Source organism: Ovis aries, chromosome 15 (assembly GCF_016772045.2).
Source record: "Ovis aries strain OAR_USU_Benz2616 breed Rambouillet chromosome 15, ARS-UI_Ramb_v3.0, whole genome shotgun sequence".
Taxonomy (NCBI): Eukaryota; Metazoa; Chordata; class Mammalia; order Artiodactyla; family Bovidae; genus Ovis; species Ovis aries.
The window spans coordinates 51,666,948-51,683,618 of NC_056068.1; the positions used below are offsets into that span (position 1 = coordinate 51,666,948).

Here is a 16,671-nt window from a genome sequence, read left to right on the forward strand (position 1 = left end):
AGGATTTATTCTTTCAGTAAACTGCATATATATCATACAGCAGTGTTAATTATATTTATCATGCTGTACATTATGTCCCTCGTACTTATTTATAACTGAAAGTTAATTTTGTTTTTAGAAGTCAAATCTGGCTTTGTTAGCAAAGAAGCTGAGATCCAAACTAAACCAGTCCAAGCTGACTACACAGGTAATGCAAGAGTTCGAGCATACCTCCTCCTTGCAGAGAAACTCAAAGGAATTGTTAGATTTCAACTATCCTTATTCTAAAAAGGAAAATTTGCTATAAACCAAATACGCAAGAGAAAAAGTTCCCTTTTGCTTTCTCTGAGGATCTCTGCAGTCTCTACATAACTCATAAAGAGAACCCAGAAGGAGAAAAATTATAATATAATCAAAGAAGAGCAAGGAAACAAAAATTTCAAGAAGGGAGAAGTCAGGAGTATCCAATGATACAGAGGTCAAATAGGATGAAGGCTTAACAACAGCGAGATTGTTAGTAACTACTATAGCAAGACAAGTTGATAAGAATTCTCCTTAGAGGCTATTCTGCAATCAAAGGTGGAAAAGTAACTTAGTGACCTGAGAAGTTTTTCTGAGCAGAGACCAGTTATAATATCAGAAGGGGGTTTCATAGAGTAGTTTCAGGAATCAATCCATTTTCCAGGCTCAACTCAGATCCTAATTACTGTGGTTTCCAAGACACAGTCAAGTGTGCTACAGCAGTTAAAAGCTCTTGCTTTGTAATGGAGAAAACTGGGGCTTGGGGGCTCTGCCATGTATTATGACCTTGGGAAAACTGATCTTTAGTCACTTCGTCTGGAAAATAAGGGCTATCTCCCCAGACTTGTTATAAGAAATAAATATGAGGGGGGAAAACCCATAAAAGTTATTTCCAAAGACCAAAGTACAAATGTCAGTCTTAAAACCTCCACCAGGTGGTCCTTACAGAAGAGTAAAATGTGCAGGGCCGGGTCACTGCAAAGAAAGATTTTTTTTTAACCCTCAGATTATTTCATTGTATTTTCAGGCTATCAGCTTACTTATTAAAGTCCTCTAGCTGACAAACTGCCATGTCAAATACAAATCTGGGGACTTCTCTGGTAGCCCAGAGGTTAAGAATCCATGCTTCAATTGCAGCGGGCGTGGGTTTGATCCCTGGTTGGGAAATTAAGATCCTACATGCCATGTAGCATAGCCAAAATAAATCAATTAAAAGACATTTTTAAAAAAATCAGCTGCTTAAACTAATACATTTTTTTTTAAGTAAAGAAAGCATTCTAGAGGGGAAAAAAAAACTGGTGGAAAATGCTAGTAAAGTCTGAACATACCAATTTCCTAGCTTTGCAACCTTGAAGGCCATGTCTTTTGTGGGGAGGGATAAATGGCATATTGAACGTGTTTGCTGTATATTGAAGCCAAGAAATTCACTTAGGGCTCAGCACAGGAGTGGGGAGAGCATGTGAGCTGGTGTGGCCCAGCAAAAGATGGGGAAATGGCCAGGAAAGGATGTAGAGAAGGAAGGTTTTCAAGGATAAAACCTTGGTTGCTCTTTGTGATAGTGAGACAATGAATATACAGACCCAGGATGGGTACACTTTAGGTAACAGCCTAGCTTCAATACTTTCCTCAACAGTTCTTCATTGTCTCACCTATAAAATGATGAGTTAGTGCAAGGGGGTCCATCTGTTCTCACACTTCAGAATTCTTTTCTAACTGGATTTTTTAAATTCTACTACATGTCAATGGTTGGCCCCATTACATTTATTACTCCCAGCTGTCTTGTAAAGGTGGCATTCACAGTCCTTTTCCTTTTTGCAAAGGATATACTGAAGCCCAGAAAGGTTAATAATTTATCTGATGTCACATAGTTTTTAAGTGGCAGAATCAGGTCTATAATCTAAGTCACTAACTCCATATCCCATATTCTTTTCCCTATATGGTATGCTCATTGCTGTGCACTGTGATAACCATTAACTGAGCATCAGTGATGAGCATGGTGCCAGAGGCTTTATAAACATTCTCATGGACCAGTGAACCAACCATCTGTATAGATCATTATCCCATTTTACAGTTGAGGAAACTGAGACTCAGAAAGGTTAAATAACTTGCTCAAGCTTGCACAGTTAATCAGTGGCAGAGCCTAGATTCTACTCCAGATCTGACAGAATCCAAAACCTGTCCTCTTCTCAGCACATATACCTCCAGTGACACTTGGACACTCTCACCATTAGAACATTTTAAGAAAAGAAGAGAAAAAGGAAAAAACCAGAAAAGTAGACAACGTTTAGATCTTAACTACACTTCAAACTTCTAGCAGAGAAACATTTCTGAGACCTTTCAGAAAAAGAAATGTCCCAGTATGTAAAGAGCCTATTTTCATGGTCAATCCATGTAAAGCATATTCAAGTGTTCACTGTACTTACTATCTTTACTGTAAGCTGGAGCTGCCACAACAAAATAACACAGACTGACTGCGTGGTTTAAACAACAGAGATTTCTTTCTCAGAGTTCTGGAGGCTGAAAGTATGTGGATCAGGGTGCCAGTCTGGCTGAGTTCTAGTGAGGGCTCTCTCTTCCTGGCTTGCTAACGGCAAGCCCTCTTGCTGTGTCCTTCTGAGGCAGGAGAGAAATACCCCACCTCACCCCCCACCACCAGGATAAAGCAACTGGAAATTCATTTCCTATAGACCAAAACTCCAGAACAAGAAGAGCAGGACAATTAAGGGAGAAGGCTGGGCCCTGCCAAGATCATGTATTTCTCATTCTCGAAGTCAGAAGACCTCTCGGACTACACATGTGCAGAAAGGTTCCTTGGTGGTCAAAGAGGAATATTGTCAAGGGATGCGTGCACACACATGGGAGGATCCCAAGATATACCAAATATGGACTGCAAACCAGGCAAAATCAAAATGATTGGCCAAAAGGAAACCGGAAGAAATGCTCCATAAAAGTACTTTAAACTGAGGGTGCAACTCAGCAAGTCAGGGAGTGTCCCTCTGAGTCTGCCCATGTGTCTATCCACACATACTGTACTCTTTTTCCTCTTAATAAATACTTCACTTGCTTCACTACTTTCTGTCTTTGTGGAAAATCTTTTCTGCAAAGTCGAAGGGCCAGGGCCCTTGTCACTGACCACTGCCTAATGGCTAGGATCTGGTACTTTTACCACCATGACCTGGCCTCAATCTCTGGCTGGAAACCAAAGCCCTGATACAAGCTGTTGCAGGCCAAGGCCACCCAAGATCACTCCCATGGCAGAGAGAGAACTCTGGTGTCTTCCTCTCCTCTTACAAAGGTACTAATCCTACTGTGAAGGCCCTCCTCTCATGACCTCATCTAAACCTAATTACCTCCCAAAGGCTCCATCTCCAAATACCATCACATTGGGGGGCCAGGGTTTCAATGTATGAATGAATCTAGGGGGACATAAACACTCAGTCTACAACACTACCTATACTTTCAGTATTTTAAAGTATATGAACAGATTATTCTTTAAATTAACTTTTCCAAGATGTGCAAGGAGCTAGTTATAACCACTTCATAGGATTACTGCAAACATAAAAATAAATAGTCTGTAAAACACTGAGCTCAATTTTTGGCATACAGTAAGTGCTCAGTAAAGGAGCTTTAAAAAGGAGATAGAGAGAGAACTGTCAACTGGCTAGAAGACAGCTGTTTACTGGAATACACTATTGCTGTGACACTGTGATTTATAAAAAGCATATATTTAGTCTTCATCCCTGTTCCTGGCACAGGGTTCCTAAAAACCCGTGAAATTTTCCTAAGTGATAAGAGCAATAAAGATGCCTTTTCTTGGGGGGGTCCATGCTATGTGGCATGCAGGATCTTACATCCCAAACAGGAGGAGAAGGACTGCAGGTTGAATCAAACTCCAAAGGTCAATCATACCTATATACTGAAAGAAAGCAAGCAAAAGTCCCTCAGTCGTGTCTGACTTATTGCAACCTCATGGACTATACATACAGTCCATGGAATTCTCCAGGCCAGAATACAGAATGCTACGTGGCATGCAGGATCTTACATCCCAAACAAGAGGAGAGGGACTGCAGGTTGAATCAAACTCCAGTGGTCAATCATACCTATATACTGAAAGAAAGCAAGCAAAAGTCCCTCAGTCGTGTCTGATTTATTGCAACCTCATGGACTATACATACAGTCCTGGAATTCTCCACGCCAGAATAGCCTTTCCCTTCTCCAGGGGATCTTCCCAACCCAGGGATCAAACCCAGGTCTCCCCCATGGCAGGCAGACTCTTTACCAGCTGAGCCACAAGGGAAGCCCAATAATACTGGAGTGGGTAGCCTATCCCCCCTCCAGCGGATCTTCCTGACCCAGTAATTGAACCGGGGTCTCCTGCATTGCCGGTGGATTCTTTATCAACTGAGCTATCAAAAATCAAAAAGGACAAAGTTCAGAGAGCTTCTAGGTTGGTGAACACGTAGAGGTACAGGGAGAGTGGCGCCCTCTAGAGGATCCACATTCCTTCCTGTATTCACTGTCTTTTGCATCTCTTCCATCCGCCTGTTCCTCAGTTACAAGCTTTTATAATAAACCAATAATCTAGTGAATAAACTGGTTTCCTAAGTTCTGTGAGCTGCCCTGGCAATTAACTGAACCCAGGGAGGGAATTATAGGAACCTCAGATTTACAGTCAGTCAGTGAGAAACACAGGTCACAACCTGGACTTGCGATTGGCATCTGAAATGAGGACAGTTTTATGGGACTGAGCTCTCAACCTGTGGAATCCAAGCAGTGTCAGAATTGAGTTGAATTGTGTCAGAATTGAGTTGAATTGCAGGACACCCTGCTGGTGTCAGAGAATAGCTTGGTGTGGGGAAAGAATCCACACATTGGAATTGGTGTCAGAATTGTAACTGCAAAGCTGTATTTTATTTCCCTATTTCAGAAGGAATTTCAAATCAAGAATTTTTCCAACTTCTCCATTCCTTGTAGCCACCACCCTGTTACCTCTGAAGCAGACACCACCACAATGGACTTGACCCTCCACTTATACTGCCCCCACTCTGAGCCTACCCCAAACTGCTGTCAGGAGCTAGCTGCTTGCTCCTCAAACGTGAGGCTCCCTACTCCTAGAAACTGAAAAGACAATCCTTTCCCCTAGTTTATCATTGGAAGCAGTGAAAAAAGCACATATTTTAAGACAAATCAGCTTGCTATAACAGAAAGCATTATCACTTTGAAATCATAAAGACCCGAGTTCAAATCTTTCTTCATCCTTCAGATGCTATATATATACTGGCCAAATAATACAACATGAATTAAACTATCAGTTACTTTAACTTAAAAGAAGAGTACTATGGAGTTTATGATTAGTAAGATTACAATTATACTGTTCATTCTAGGAATCAGCAAACTAAAATGGACTGGAATGGGTGAATTTAACTCAGATGACCATTATATCTACTACTGTGGGCAGGAATCCCTCAGAAGAAATGGAGTAGCCATCATGGTCAACAAAAGAGTCCTAAATGCAGTACTTGGATGCAGTCTCAAAAACGACAGAATGATCTCTGTTCGTCTCCAAGGCAAACCATTCAATATCATAGTTATCCAAGTCTATGCCCAAACCAGTAACACTGAAGAAACTGAAGTTGAACGGTTTTATGAAGACCTACAAGACCTTTTAGAACTCACACCCAAATAAGATGTCCTTTTCATTATAGGGGACCGGAATGCAAAAGTACAAAGTCAAGAAACACCTGAAGTAACAGGCAAATTTGGCCTTGGAATGTGGAATGAAGCAGGGCAAAGACTAATATAGTTTTGCCAAGAAAATGTACTGGTCATAGCAAACACTCTCTTCCAACAACACAAGAGAAGACTCTACACATGGACATCACCAGATGGTCAACACCGAAATCAGACTGATTATATTCTTTGCAGCCAAAGATGGAGAAGCTCTATACAGTCAACAAAAACAAGACCAGGAGCTGACTGTGGCTCAGATCATGAACTCCTTATTACCAGATTCAGACTTAAATTGAAGAAAGTAGGGAAAACCGCTAGATCATTCAGGTATGACCTAAATCAAATCCCTTATGATTATACAGTGGAAGTGAGAAATACATTTAAGGGCCTAGATCTGATAGATAAGAGTGCCTGATGAACTATGGAATGAGGTTTGTGACATTGTACAGGAGACAGGGATCAAGACCATCCCCATGGAAAAGAAATGCAAAAAAGCAAAATGGCTGTCTGGGGAGGCCTTACAAATAGCTGTGAAAAGAAGAGAGGTGAAAAGCAAAGGAGAAAAGGAAAGATATAACCATCTGAATGCAGAGTTCCAGAGAATAGCAAGAAGAGATAAGAAAGCCTTCTTCAGCGATCAATCCAAAGAAACAGAGGAAAACAACAGAATGGGAAAGACTAGAGATCTCTTCAAGAAAATTAGAGATACCAAGGGAACATTTCATGCAAAGATGGGCTCGATAAAGGACAGAAATGGTATGGACCTAACAGAAGCAGACGATATTAAGAAGAGGTGGCAAGAATACACGGAAGAACTGTCCAAAAAAGATCTTCACAACCCAGATAATCATGATGATGTGATCACTAATCTAGAGCCAGACATCTTGGAATGTGAAGTCAGGTGGGTCTTAGAAAGCATCACTATGAACAAAGCTAGTGGAAGTGATGGAATTCCAGTTGAGCTATTTCAAATCCTGAAAGATGATGCTGTGAAAGTGCTGCACTCAATATGCCAGCAAATTTGGAAAAGTCAGCAGTGGCCACAGGACTGGAAAAGGTCAGTTTTCATTCCAATCCCAAAGAAAGACAATGCAAAAGAATGCTCAAACTACCGCACAATTGCACTCATCTCACATGCTAGTAAAGTAATGCTCAAAATTCTCCAAGCCAGGCTTCAGCAATACGTGAACTGTAAACTCCCTGATGTTCAAGCTGGTTTTAGAAAAGGCAGAGGAACCAGAGATCAAATTGCCAACATCCGCTGGATCATGGAAAAAGCAAGAGAGTTCCAGAAAAAACATCTATTTCTGCTTTATTGACTATGCCAAAGCCTTTGACTGTGTGGATCACAAGAAACTGTAGAAAATTCTGAAAGAGATGAGAATACCAGACCACCTAACCTGCCTCTTGAGAAATCTGTATGCAGGTCAGGAAGCAACAGTTAGAACTGGACATGGAACAACAGACTGGTTCCAAATAGGAAAAGGAGTACATCAAGGCTGTATATTGTCACCCTGCTTATTTCACTTATATGCAGAGTACATCATGAGAAATGTTGGACTGGAAGAAACGCAAGCTGGAATCAAGATTGCCGGGAGAAATATCAATAATCTCAGATATGCAGATGACACCACCCTTATGGCAGAGAGTGAAGAGGACCTAAAAAGCCTCTTGATGAAGGTGAAAGAGGAGCGAGAAAAAGTTGGCTTAAAGCTCAATATTCAGAAAACGAAGATCATGGCATCCAGTCCCATCACTTCATGGGAAATAGATGAGGAAACAGTGGAAACAGTGTCAGACTTTATTTTTGGGGGCTCCAAAATCACTGCAGATGGTGATTGTAGCCATGAAATTAAAAGACGCTTACTCCTTGGAGGAAAAGTTATGACCAACCTAGATAGCATACTGAAAAGCAGAGACATTACTTTTCCAACAAAGGTCCGTCTAGTCAAGGCTATGGTTTTTCCTATGGTCATGTATGGATGTGAGAGTTGGACTGTGAAGAAGGCTGAGTGCCGAAGAATTTTTGCTTTTGAACTGTGGTGTTGGAGAAGACTCTTGAGAGTCCCTTGGACTGCAAGGAGATCCAACCAGTCCATTCTGAAGGAGATCAACCCTGGGATTTCTTTGGAAGGAATGATGCTAAAGCTGAAGCTCCAGTACTTTGGCCACCTCATGTGAAGAGTTGACTCATTGGAAAAGACTCTGATGCTGGGAGGGATTGGGGGCAGGAGGAGAAGGGGACGACCGAGGATGAGATGGCTGGATGGCATCACGGACTCGATGGACGTGAGTCTGAGTGAACTCCGGGAGATGGTGATGGACAGGGAGGCCTGGTGTGCTGCGATTCATGGGGTCGCAAAGAGTCGGACACGACTGAGTGACTGAGCTGAACTGAAGATTATAATTAATGAAGTACCTAGTATGTACTTGTCAAATGGTAATTAACACTCTTTAATATAACCATTATTTTTACTAACAATAATAGTGAATGTTTACTCTAATGTATTGTATTTGACATCTGTTTTACAGGTTATGTCACTTGGATCTTTATTTCTTGCAATTTGGAAGAAAAGATAACTTGATTTGCTTACTCCATATCACCTAGAAAAGCTGGATAAAAAGTATAACAAGCATTTTATGTTATATAACAAATACAGGCAGACTTGAGATTTTAAGAAAGAGAAGAAATCTCCTGAGGTCAAAAAATGAAAAGGAAATTGAAAAGTAGAAAGAAAACTGGAAGCTTAGGTTAAAAAAGAAAATTTCCTTAAGAATTGAAACCTTGGCCTGTGCGAAGTTTGAATGTATTCTACTTATATGGAGTTTATACCATCTGTGCAGTCTTAGAATCCCAAAAGAAAAATTAAAAACATAGTTCCAGGCTGATAATAATCCTTGGTGATTAGTAGAAACAAAGACAATCACCCCTCTCTCCCTGCAGAGGAGTACTAATTATCTCATTTAATTCTCACAACTGTCCTATGAAATAGTATTATCCCAATTATAAAAGAAATTCAAATTTAGGAAGGTTAAGTGATTTGTCCAAAGTCATCTAGCTATTATCTGAAAAAGCTGGGATTTTAACTTGCTTGTTGTTCACTCCGTTGAAACACATTTATCAATATGTTATACTGCTAATCTTCTTTGTGCAAATCAATAGATAAATGCAACTGCTTCTTTCTCAGGTTTAGCAACTCAGTAAGCATGAAGGTAGCCAGGATCTCATGAAACCTGAAGGATTCCCCCCCGGCTCTGTCTACCAAAGCAGCTCGGTCCCCTCTGGTAAAGGACTTAGATTGCTGGAATATTCTGAACCAGGAAGAGAAAAAGCAACAGGCTCCCTGAGCTAGTGGGGCATAGGATACTGCCAAATGGATCCTGGTTACTGATATTAATGGTATTAGAATAAACATACTATAGAAGCCCAAACAGAATGTATTTACTATTGGAGTTAAGTCAGGATAATAAAGCTGTTGTGATAAACACAAACATGTGAAATTGAAAATTAATGATGACAGCTTAGTCACATCAGGCTCAATATATTCCTAAATATTATTTGGGTTGCACAGCATTCAGAAAATCCCGATTTACAAGCATAAATAGCTGCAAATGTGTTAGCACACACTGATCATCTTGTGTATATGCAGGTTTTATAAAAATAGTTCTAAATACTTTTCAGAACTCGTATCAAATATTTGAGGATTTTTGAAGCCCCGCACCCCACAATGTTCTAATTGAACAAAAATTTGGAGCAACCAGACAAAAAGTTCTCAGAGATCCCTCTATTCCCAATCTAGGAGGCTATACAGCATACATAGTAAAGTGCAAATTTATAAAAAGGAACCAGTACGCTCCACACACCCTCTCTCCCTTCCAGGGTGAAACTCTCTATCCTCCCATCTCCGATTCTGCCACCACGACCGTTATTACTCTACTTGTTAAACTCTATTTCCCATTTCCCCCACTCCTCTACATTTTAGTCCAGCTAATCTCAAGTAGACTGTACCTTGACCATACTTTCTTACCTCCAGGTGTTCATTCATACTGTTATCGTCACCTTGGATTTATTTTCATTATATTTTTTAAGGCTCATGATATACTAAGCACCATGCTAGATAATTTATATATATTTTCTCATTTACTTCCATTATGATACATCCTGCCCATTCTTAGTTATTTGTAAATAATAACCACTATTAAGTACTTACTTGGTGCCATATTTTATATGATGAGTGCCTCACACTGCTCATTTAATCCTTGCAGCAGCCCATGAAACATGGTAACACTATTGCTCTCCTTTTATAATGAGAACACCGAGGCTCTGGAAGGTTAAAAAACTTGCCCAAGGCCAGGTAAGGGATAGAATTCCCCCCTGGAAAAGTGCTGTCTGAGCTCAGAGAAAAGATGGTAAAGGACAGGGTGAAGCTGTCAGGAGACACTGGCATTCTAGACGACATTCACAAAGGCAGTGCAATAGGAAACAGTGTGGTGTGCAGTCAGGAAAGAGATCAGCCTCCAGAATCAGCAGGCCTGGGTCAAACACCTAGTTTTGTTTTGTGACTTCACTGCAACTATATTTTTCTCATCTGTGAAATGGTGATAATAGGCTTCACCGTGTATAATTAAGATTAAAGTTAAACATGATATGTAAAAGTGCCCAGTACAGCACTAGGCCTGTGGTAGGTACTCAGTAATAAATAAATGTTACCTCCCTTCCTTTCCCCTAGAGGCAGTTCAATAATCCATGGTCTTAAGAACATCATTTTTATCTCCACTCAACTCCAGACATGTCTCCCTTCTACAAGTTTCCAAGCTTTACAAGGGCTTTTGGAGGTGTCAGATGCCAAAAGTCATTGAGCCCCTTATGTGGTAGGGTCCTTAACCACCACTTCTCAAACTCAGAGTCATTCTCACACCACTCACCTGTGTAGGCCATGTTCTTCGGGTTGCCATAAGGAGCCCCAGGCTGCACGGGGCTATAAACAGGGTTCATTGTGGACAACTGAGAATCCTACAGAAAAACAAACAAACAAACAAAAAACCAGCATTGATTATTGATTGCTCATTCTCCCTGACATCAGCTTCTGATCTATAATCTTCAAGTGACACAGAGAAGCAACGTAGTATAACAGAAGGAGGACTTTAAAAAAAAAAAAAAAAAAAAGCCGCTTGTTTGTACCTGGCCCTTTGCTAGACACTTTTCCCACTGTACACATGAAGATACTGAGAGGCAGAGAAGTGACACAATTGGCCTAATGTCAGCCCCAGCCTTTTGATTCTCAGCTCAGTACTAGTCCCACTATCCCATAAGTTCAGCTACCATGAGTGTACTGTGTGGCACTGGCCAAGTCTCTTCCCCTCTCTAGGCTTCAGTGTCCTGACAAAAAATCAATTACTTCAGGTTCTCTGCGGTCCTTTCTAAGGATGCCTGTCTATGAGCTAGGACAGGATGCACTTCTACTGCTCACCAGGGAGCCCCAGTGCCTGGTAATAAGCACACATACTGCTGGAAAAAGAGTAGCAAGTGTGTTATCCACCCTTTGTACTTACAGAAGACAAGATACACTAGCAGCAGTTGTGGGGGGAAATGGGAATTAATTGCCATTGACCATTTTAATGCAAACAAGGAAACACAGCCAAGGTCTCTTTCAAAATTTATTCAAGGGAAAGAAACAAACTTGGAAATTTGTGTGCAATAAGTATCACCTGCACAAGTGCTCTGTTAATTACTTTAATGAAGCACATTCTCCATTCTGATTAATGGAGTATTAAGCTCTATTAGCCAGCCAATTTGTCCCATCTTGTTTAGGGAACCAACTCTGATACACAGGCCAACACATGTTTGAAAACGTGTCTCCAAATATATTATTTACACTTCATAAAAATCAAGCTATTTCCTCCTAAGTAGGCTCACATGATAGAAAGGCAATATCTTAGGTCATTAACTTCTTCCATAAAACCTCAGGACAGGAAACAAGTCAAAAGCTGAAGACAAGCAGTTAAAGTCAACAGCTGGCTTGATGACAATTGCTCTGAGATTAATTAGCCTGTCCAGGGTTCTGGAATGAGAGGTGGAGGAAAGATGGGTTCCCAAAGAGAGGAAGGTGGGGCAAACAGGTAAAAAAAAAAATGCCATTGGTCAAATTCAGACGACAGAACTTCTTGAAATGTACCCAATGTGCAGCCCTGGCAAATCACCCCAGGGCAACAGGCTAGATTAAACCATCATCAATTGACAACCTGAAACTAGAACAACCTGATGAAAGTTATAGGAAATATACACATTACGGCACAAATTAAGAAAAAAACATACTTGCAGCCAGAGTTATCCAAGAATACTGCCAGAACATGCGTGTGTGCTCAGTTGTGTCCGACTTTGTGATACAGACTGTAGACCACCAGGCTTCTCTGTGCAGGGCATTTACCAGGTAAGAATGTTGGAGTGGGTTGCCGTTTCCTTCTCCAGGGGATTTTCCCAACCCAGGAATCAAATCCACATCTCCTGCATCAGCAAGCAGATCCTTTACCACTGCACCATCTGGGAAGTCCACCATCAAGTACATTCTCTCTAAATATAAGCACCCTCCTGGCAAGGTGCTAAGAGAGTTCACAGATATTAAAATACATTGCAAACTACAAAGTGGAATGCAGATGTAAGTAATGATGGTAATAGCCTTGGATCTCTCTTCTACCCAACAGGTTCTCTGTTAAATAAGCCAGGGTAAGGAAGACTGCTAAGCAGCACAACAGGTCCTATAAATATCTGAGCACTCTCCTACTGAGAAGCTACTCTTTGTTGCTGATTGGACGAAGTTTGAAATTGCTCTTCATAACCAAAGAAACTCATCAGTTTTGAAACTGGTCTCCTGCTGCTCAAAAAATGAGAACCACAGCCTCAGAAGGAGACCATGCCTGAGCAGCACTCCAGAACAGCGTGGACTCCAACCTCAACAAATGACTGGCAGAAATGAGATCTGCCAGGGGTTCAAAATGCAGAATAAGAATACAATAGGCAGACAGAGTTCCTGGCTTTCAAGGGAAGGTCAGCCTTTTACAACAGAATCCACACACGAATAGTTTCAGGGACAGGCTAAAAATGAGTAGGAAGATCACAAGCTCTATTATCAGGCAGATTTAGGTTCAAATTCTGGAACTGCCACATACCAAATGTGGGACCACAGGCAAGTCCACTAACTTTCCTGAGCCTCAGTTCCCACTAGACTCAAAATGGGAAAGAATAACACATACTTTGCAGAGTTGTTGTAGGTATTGTTTTAAAGCTAGGTTTATTGAGGTACAATTAACATGTAGTAAAATCTACTTCTTTTAGGCATACAGTTCTATGAGCTCTGAAAAATGTATACAGTTGTAGAAACACCAACACAATTAGGATACAAAGTATTTTCACCATCCCCAAAAGTTCTCTATCTTTGGAGTCAACACCCTCCCCTTAAATCCTAACTGTGGCAACCTTTGTTTTCTGTTGTGGTTTTGTATACTCAAATATCAACTTTTATTGTAACAAGATGAAAAAAGTGAGGCTGAGAAATGGCAAATGTACAGCCTGAGGTCACAAAGTAAGTAAGGGACAAGGTTAAGACTAGCACCCCAAATCAAAGACCTAAATGAGACAGCTAAAAAGATAAAACTCATAGAAGAAAAAAAGAAAAGATAGCAAAACCTTTACAACCTTGGATTTGGCAATGGTGTCTTTATTATGATACTAATAGCCCCTGAGAGATCCCACCATGGAGGCAACTACTGGGTCCTTGCTGGACACACACAGGCAGTTATGAGAAAATAAAGGCACTGACTGCCTGACTTCTATTCCTGCCAGCTGTACAGGATATTAGCTGCCACATGCTATCAATCCAACCTGATTTCACTTCTTCAGTAAGATAAGTGCCAAGGTGTAGTCCCATTTAGCTCCCTCTCTAGAGCTGAGTATGGAGTTGCCCCTGCTCCGTGGGGTTGAACCACAGTAAGTCTACATTACTTGTGTCAGAAAACACAACTCTGCAATAGCTTCCCATCTCATTCAGGATAAAATCTAAAGTCCTTACATGCTTCAATCATGTCTGACTCTGCAACCCTATGGACTGTAGCCCGCCAGGCTCCTCTGTCCATGTGATTCTCCATGCAGGAATACTGGAGTGGGTTGCCATGCCCCTCTTCCAGAAGACCAAAGCGGGATCCTCCCCACCCAGGGATCCTTCCCATGTCTCTTATATCTCCTGCACTGGCAGGCAGGTTCTTACCACTAGTGCCACCTGGGGAGCCCCTATAAAGGTCTATGAGGCCTTATAGATCTGGTCTCACATGTCCACCACTCTGGTTGCAACTCCTACTACTATCTCTTGATTTCTACAAGGGACATTCTTGTTCCCTGAACACACATGTATGCTGATGCCTCAGGGCCTTTGCACTTGCTCTTCCTCACACCAAAAATGCCCCTCCCCAAATATTCAAATAACATACTCCCTCACTTCATTCAGTTCTCTAAACAAATGTCACCATGTCTGAAGTTAATTCCTTAGCCAACCTATCTAAAAATAACTCCTACTGTTATTCTGTCCCCAATTTCTGTTTTACTTTTCCCATTGACCCCAATCATTAACTGATACCCTTTCTTGTCGATTTGCTTATTCTTTCCCCCATTAGAGTTGTAAGTTCCATAAGAACAAGGATTCTGTTTATTTTTTCTTGAATCCCCAATACCCAAAATATTACCTAGTATATAATGGTCACTAAATGCATAGTAGTTGAATACATAATGAACCATCCTTCATGCTTCCCGCAAAAAACAACTCTGGAATAGCTTCAAGGTGTTTGGCACTTCTTGGCATATTTCAGTTAACAACTTGGCTTCACATCTCTCCAGCATTTACTTCCAATGTTCAGAGAAGCCTCTACTGATAACTCATCTTGGGCAGTACAAGCAGTGGTGAGCTGAGTGGCAGCATGATGACTAAGGAAAACAGACAGAGGTGCTAAAGACTTCCCTCCTCGTGGAGCTGGACTTCATCCCCAGACTCTCTGACAAGTAGCCTGCTGCTGCTGCTGCCCTCAAAAATATCTGAACAATCTCTTTCAAATCAATAGCAAAATCTATGAGCACAAAATGACAAGAAAAATTTCAGGGGTGAAGAGTGAACACTTAGAAGTACCATATGCAAAACAGGTTGCAGTGATTTAAATTAACGTAGTTTACAAACTACCTATATAAGGTTTTAAAGAACTTTACCATTTACAAGGCTTATATAGATGGTACCCAAATTATGAAGAGTTTGGTTAAGATTTTTCAACTTTACAATGGTACCAAAGCAATATGCATTCAGTAGGAAAATACTTTGAATTCTGAATTTTGCTTTTCCTGGGCTAGTGTATGCAGCGCAATACTCTCTCATGATATTTGGCAGCAACAGCAATAAGCTACAGCTCCCAGTCAGTCAAGGGTAAACAACCAACTTACATGTGCAACCATTCTGTATCCATATAACCATTCTATTTTTCACTTAAAATATAGTATTTAATAAATTATATGAGAGAGTCAACATTACAAAATAGGCTTCGTGTTAGATGATTTTGCTCAAATGTAGGCTATTGTGTTCTGAGCATGTTTAAAGTAGGCTAGGCTAAACCATGATGTTTGGAAGGTTAGGTGCATTAAACGCATTTTCAACTTAAAATGAGTTTATTGGGATGAGATGGCTGGATGGCATCACCGACTTGATGGACATGAGTTTGAGTGAACTCCGGGAGTTGGTGATGGACAGGGAGGCCTGGCGTGCTGTGATTCATGGGGTCACAAAGAGTCGGACACAACTGAGCGACTGAACTGAACTGAACTGAACCTCACTGTAAGTTAAGAAAGATCTAGTTTATAATGAGATTTTAATCACTATTTCACTTGATCCTTTGAAGTAAGCAACACAAGGATTGCTAATTTCATTTGACAGATAAAGAAATGAAAGCTTACAGGTTTAATGTTTATTAGAATGGATACTATTAAAAAAACAAAAAGATATAGCGTCTGCCCAAAGGAGGCTATGGTCTAGTTAGGGAATTTTGAAAGTTAAATAAAAATAAACATGCCAAAAATAATGAAATTTTTAAGTTCAGAGGTGGAACTTCTGGAATACCTAAATTGCTTAGCAAACCCTCTTCCCTAAAAGCAACAATAAAACTGAACGAAACTGTCAAAAACAACTATTTTGAGCCTCTGAAAATTAACCAAAGGCATATATCAAACTGAGAAATGGTAATATAAGAAGAATTACTGAACCATATCAAGAACAGTGAGAATCTGTATCATTTTAGGCTCAAGCTGCTCCTACCCTCTAGCCCCCAACTCCCTGGAATAATTCCATCAGGCCAGGCCAGAAGGATAACTTGCCAGAGTGGACTGATTTAATTTGACGCTGAGTGTAGACCATTTTCTCTGGATACTGCCCAGAGTCATTGTCAAAAACAATAGAGGGACAATCTGGGGGAACAATAGTAAACTATCCAGGAAGGCCACTACTGCAGCTGGCCTAAGGTCGTAATACTGGTTAGGGCAGGCAATAGGCCTGCAGATAAGCCAGAAATTTTAAAAGGAGTCCTTGGAAACAAAAAAATGAGACCCACTATGGAATCCCTGGTGATGTGTAAGGTTTCATACATGCTAAGGAGAAACTGGAGCAGTTCTAGGTATCTATAGACCCAATGTGAATATAAGGCGTTGAACACACTGAAAGTAAAGGCTGGAGCAGAATTGCAAAAATTGCCTGAACTTTGAATGCATTCTCCCATCAACAAACAAATCCATCAACAAAGGGTGAAAGATTTCCTGGCCTAGGGCTGAAACCAGTCATTGTTGACCACTAAACTATGCTGACCCAGGGGTGACCTTCAGGAAGCCTAGTTTAAAATTAAAATAATATTTAAAAAAATATT

General features: G+C 40.7%; 1 protein-coding gene across 3 annotated transcripts in view; it reads right to left on the bottom strand.

The window, feature by feature from the left end:
* FAM168A (family with sequence similarity 168 member A) overlaps window positions 1-16,671 on the bottom strand; it is a 208,337-nt gene that overhangs the window by 60,416 nt on the left and 131,250 nt on the right. For all 3 annotated transcript variants that reach the window (XM_060400006.1, XM_042232743.1, XM_012096020.5), the window contains one exon: window positions 10,657-10,744. In XM_060400006.1, the coding sequence (XP_060255989.1) occupies window positions 10,657-10,726 (70 nt within the window). In that variant the 5' untranslated portion in view covers window positions 10,727-10,744. The remainder of the gene's footprint in view (window positions 1-10,656; window positions 10,745-16,671) is intronic.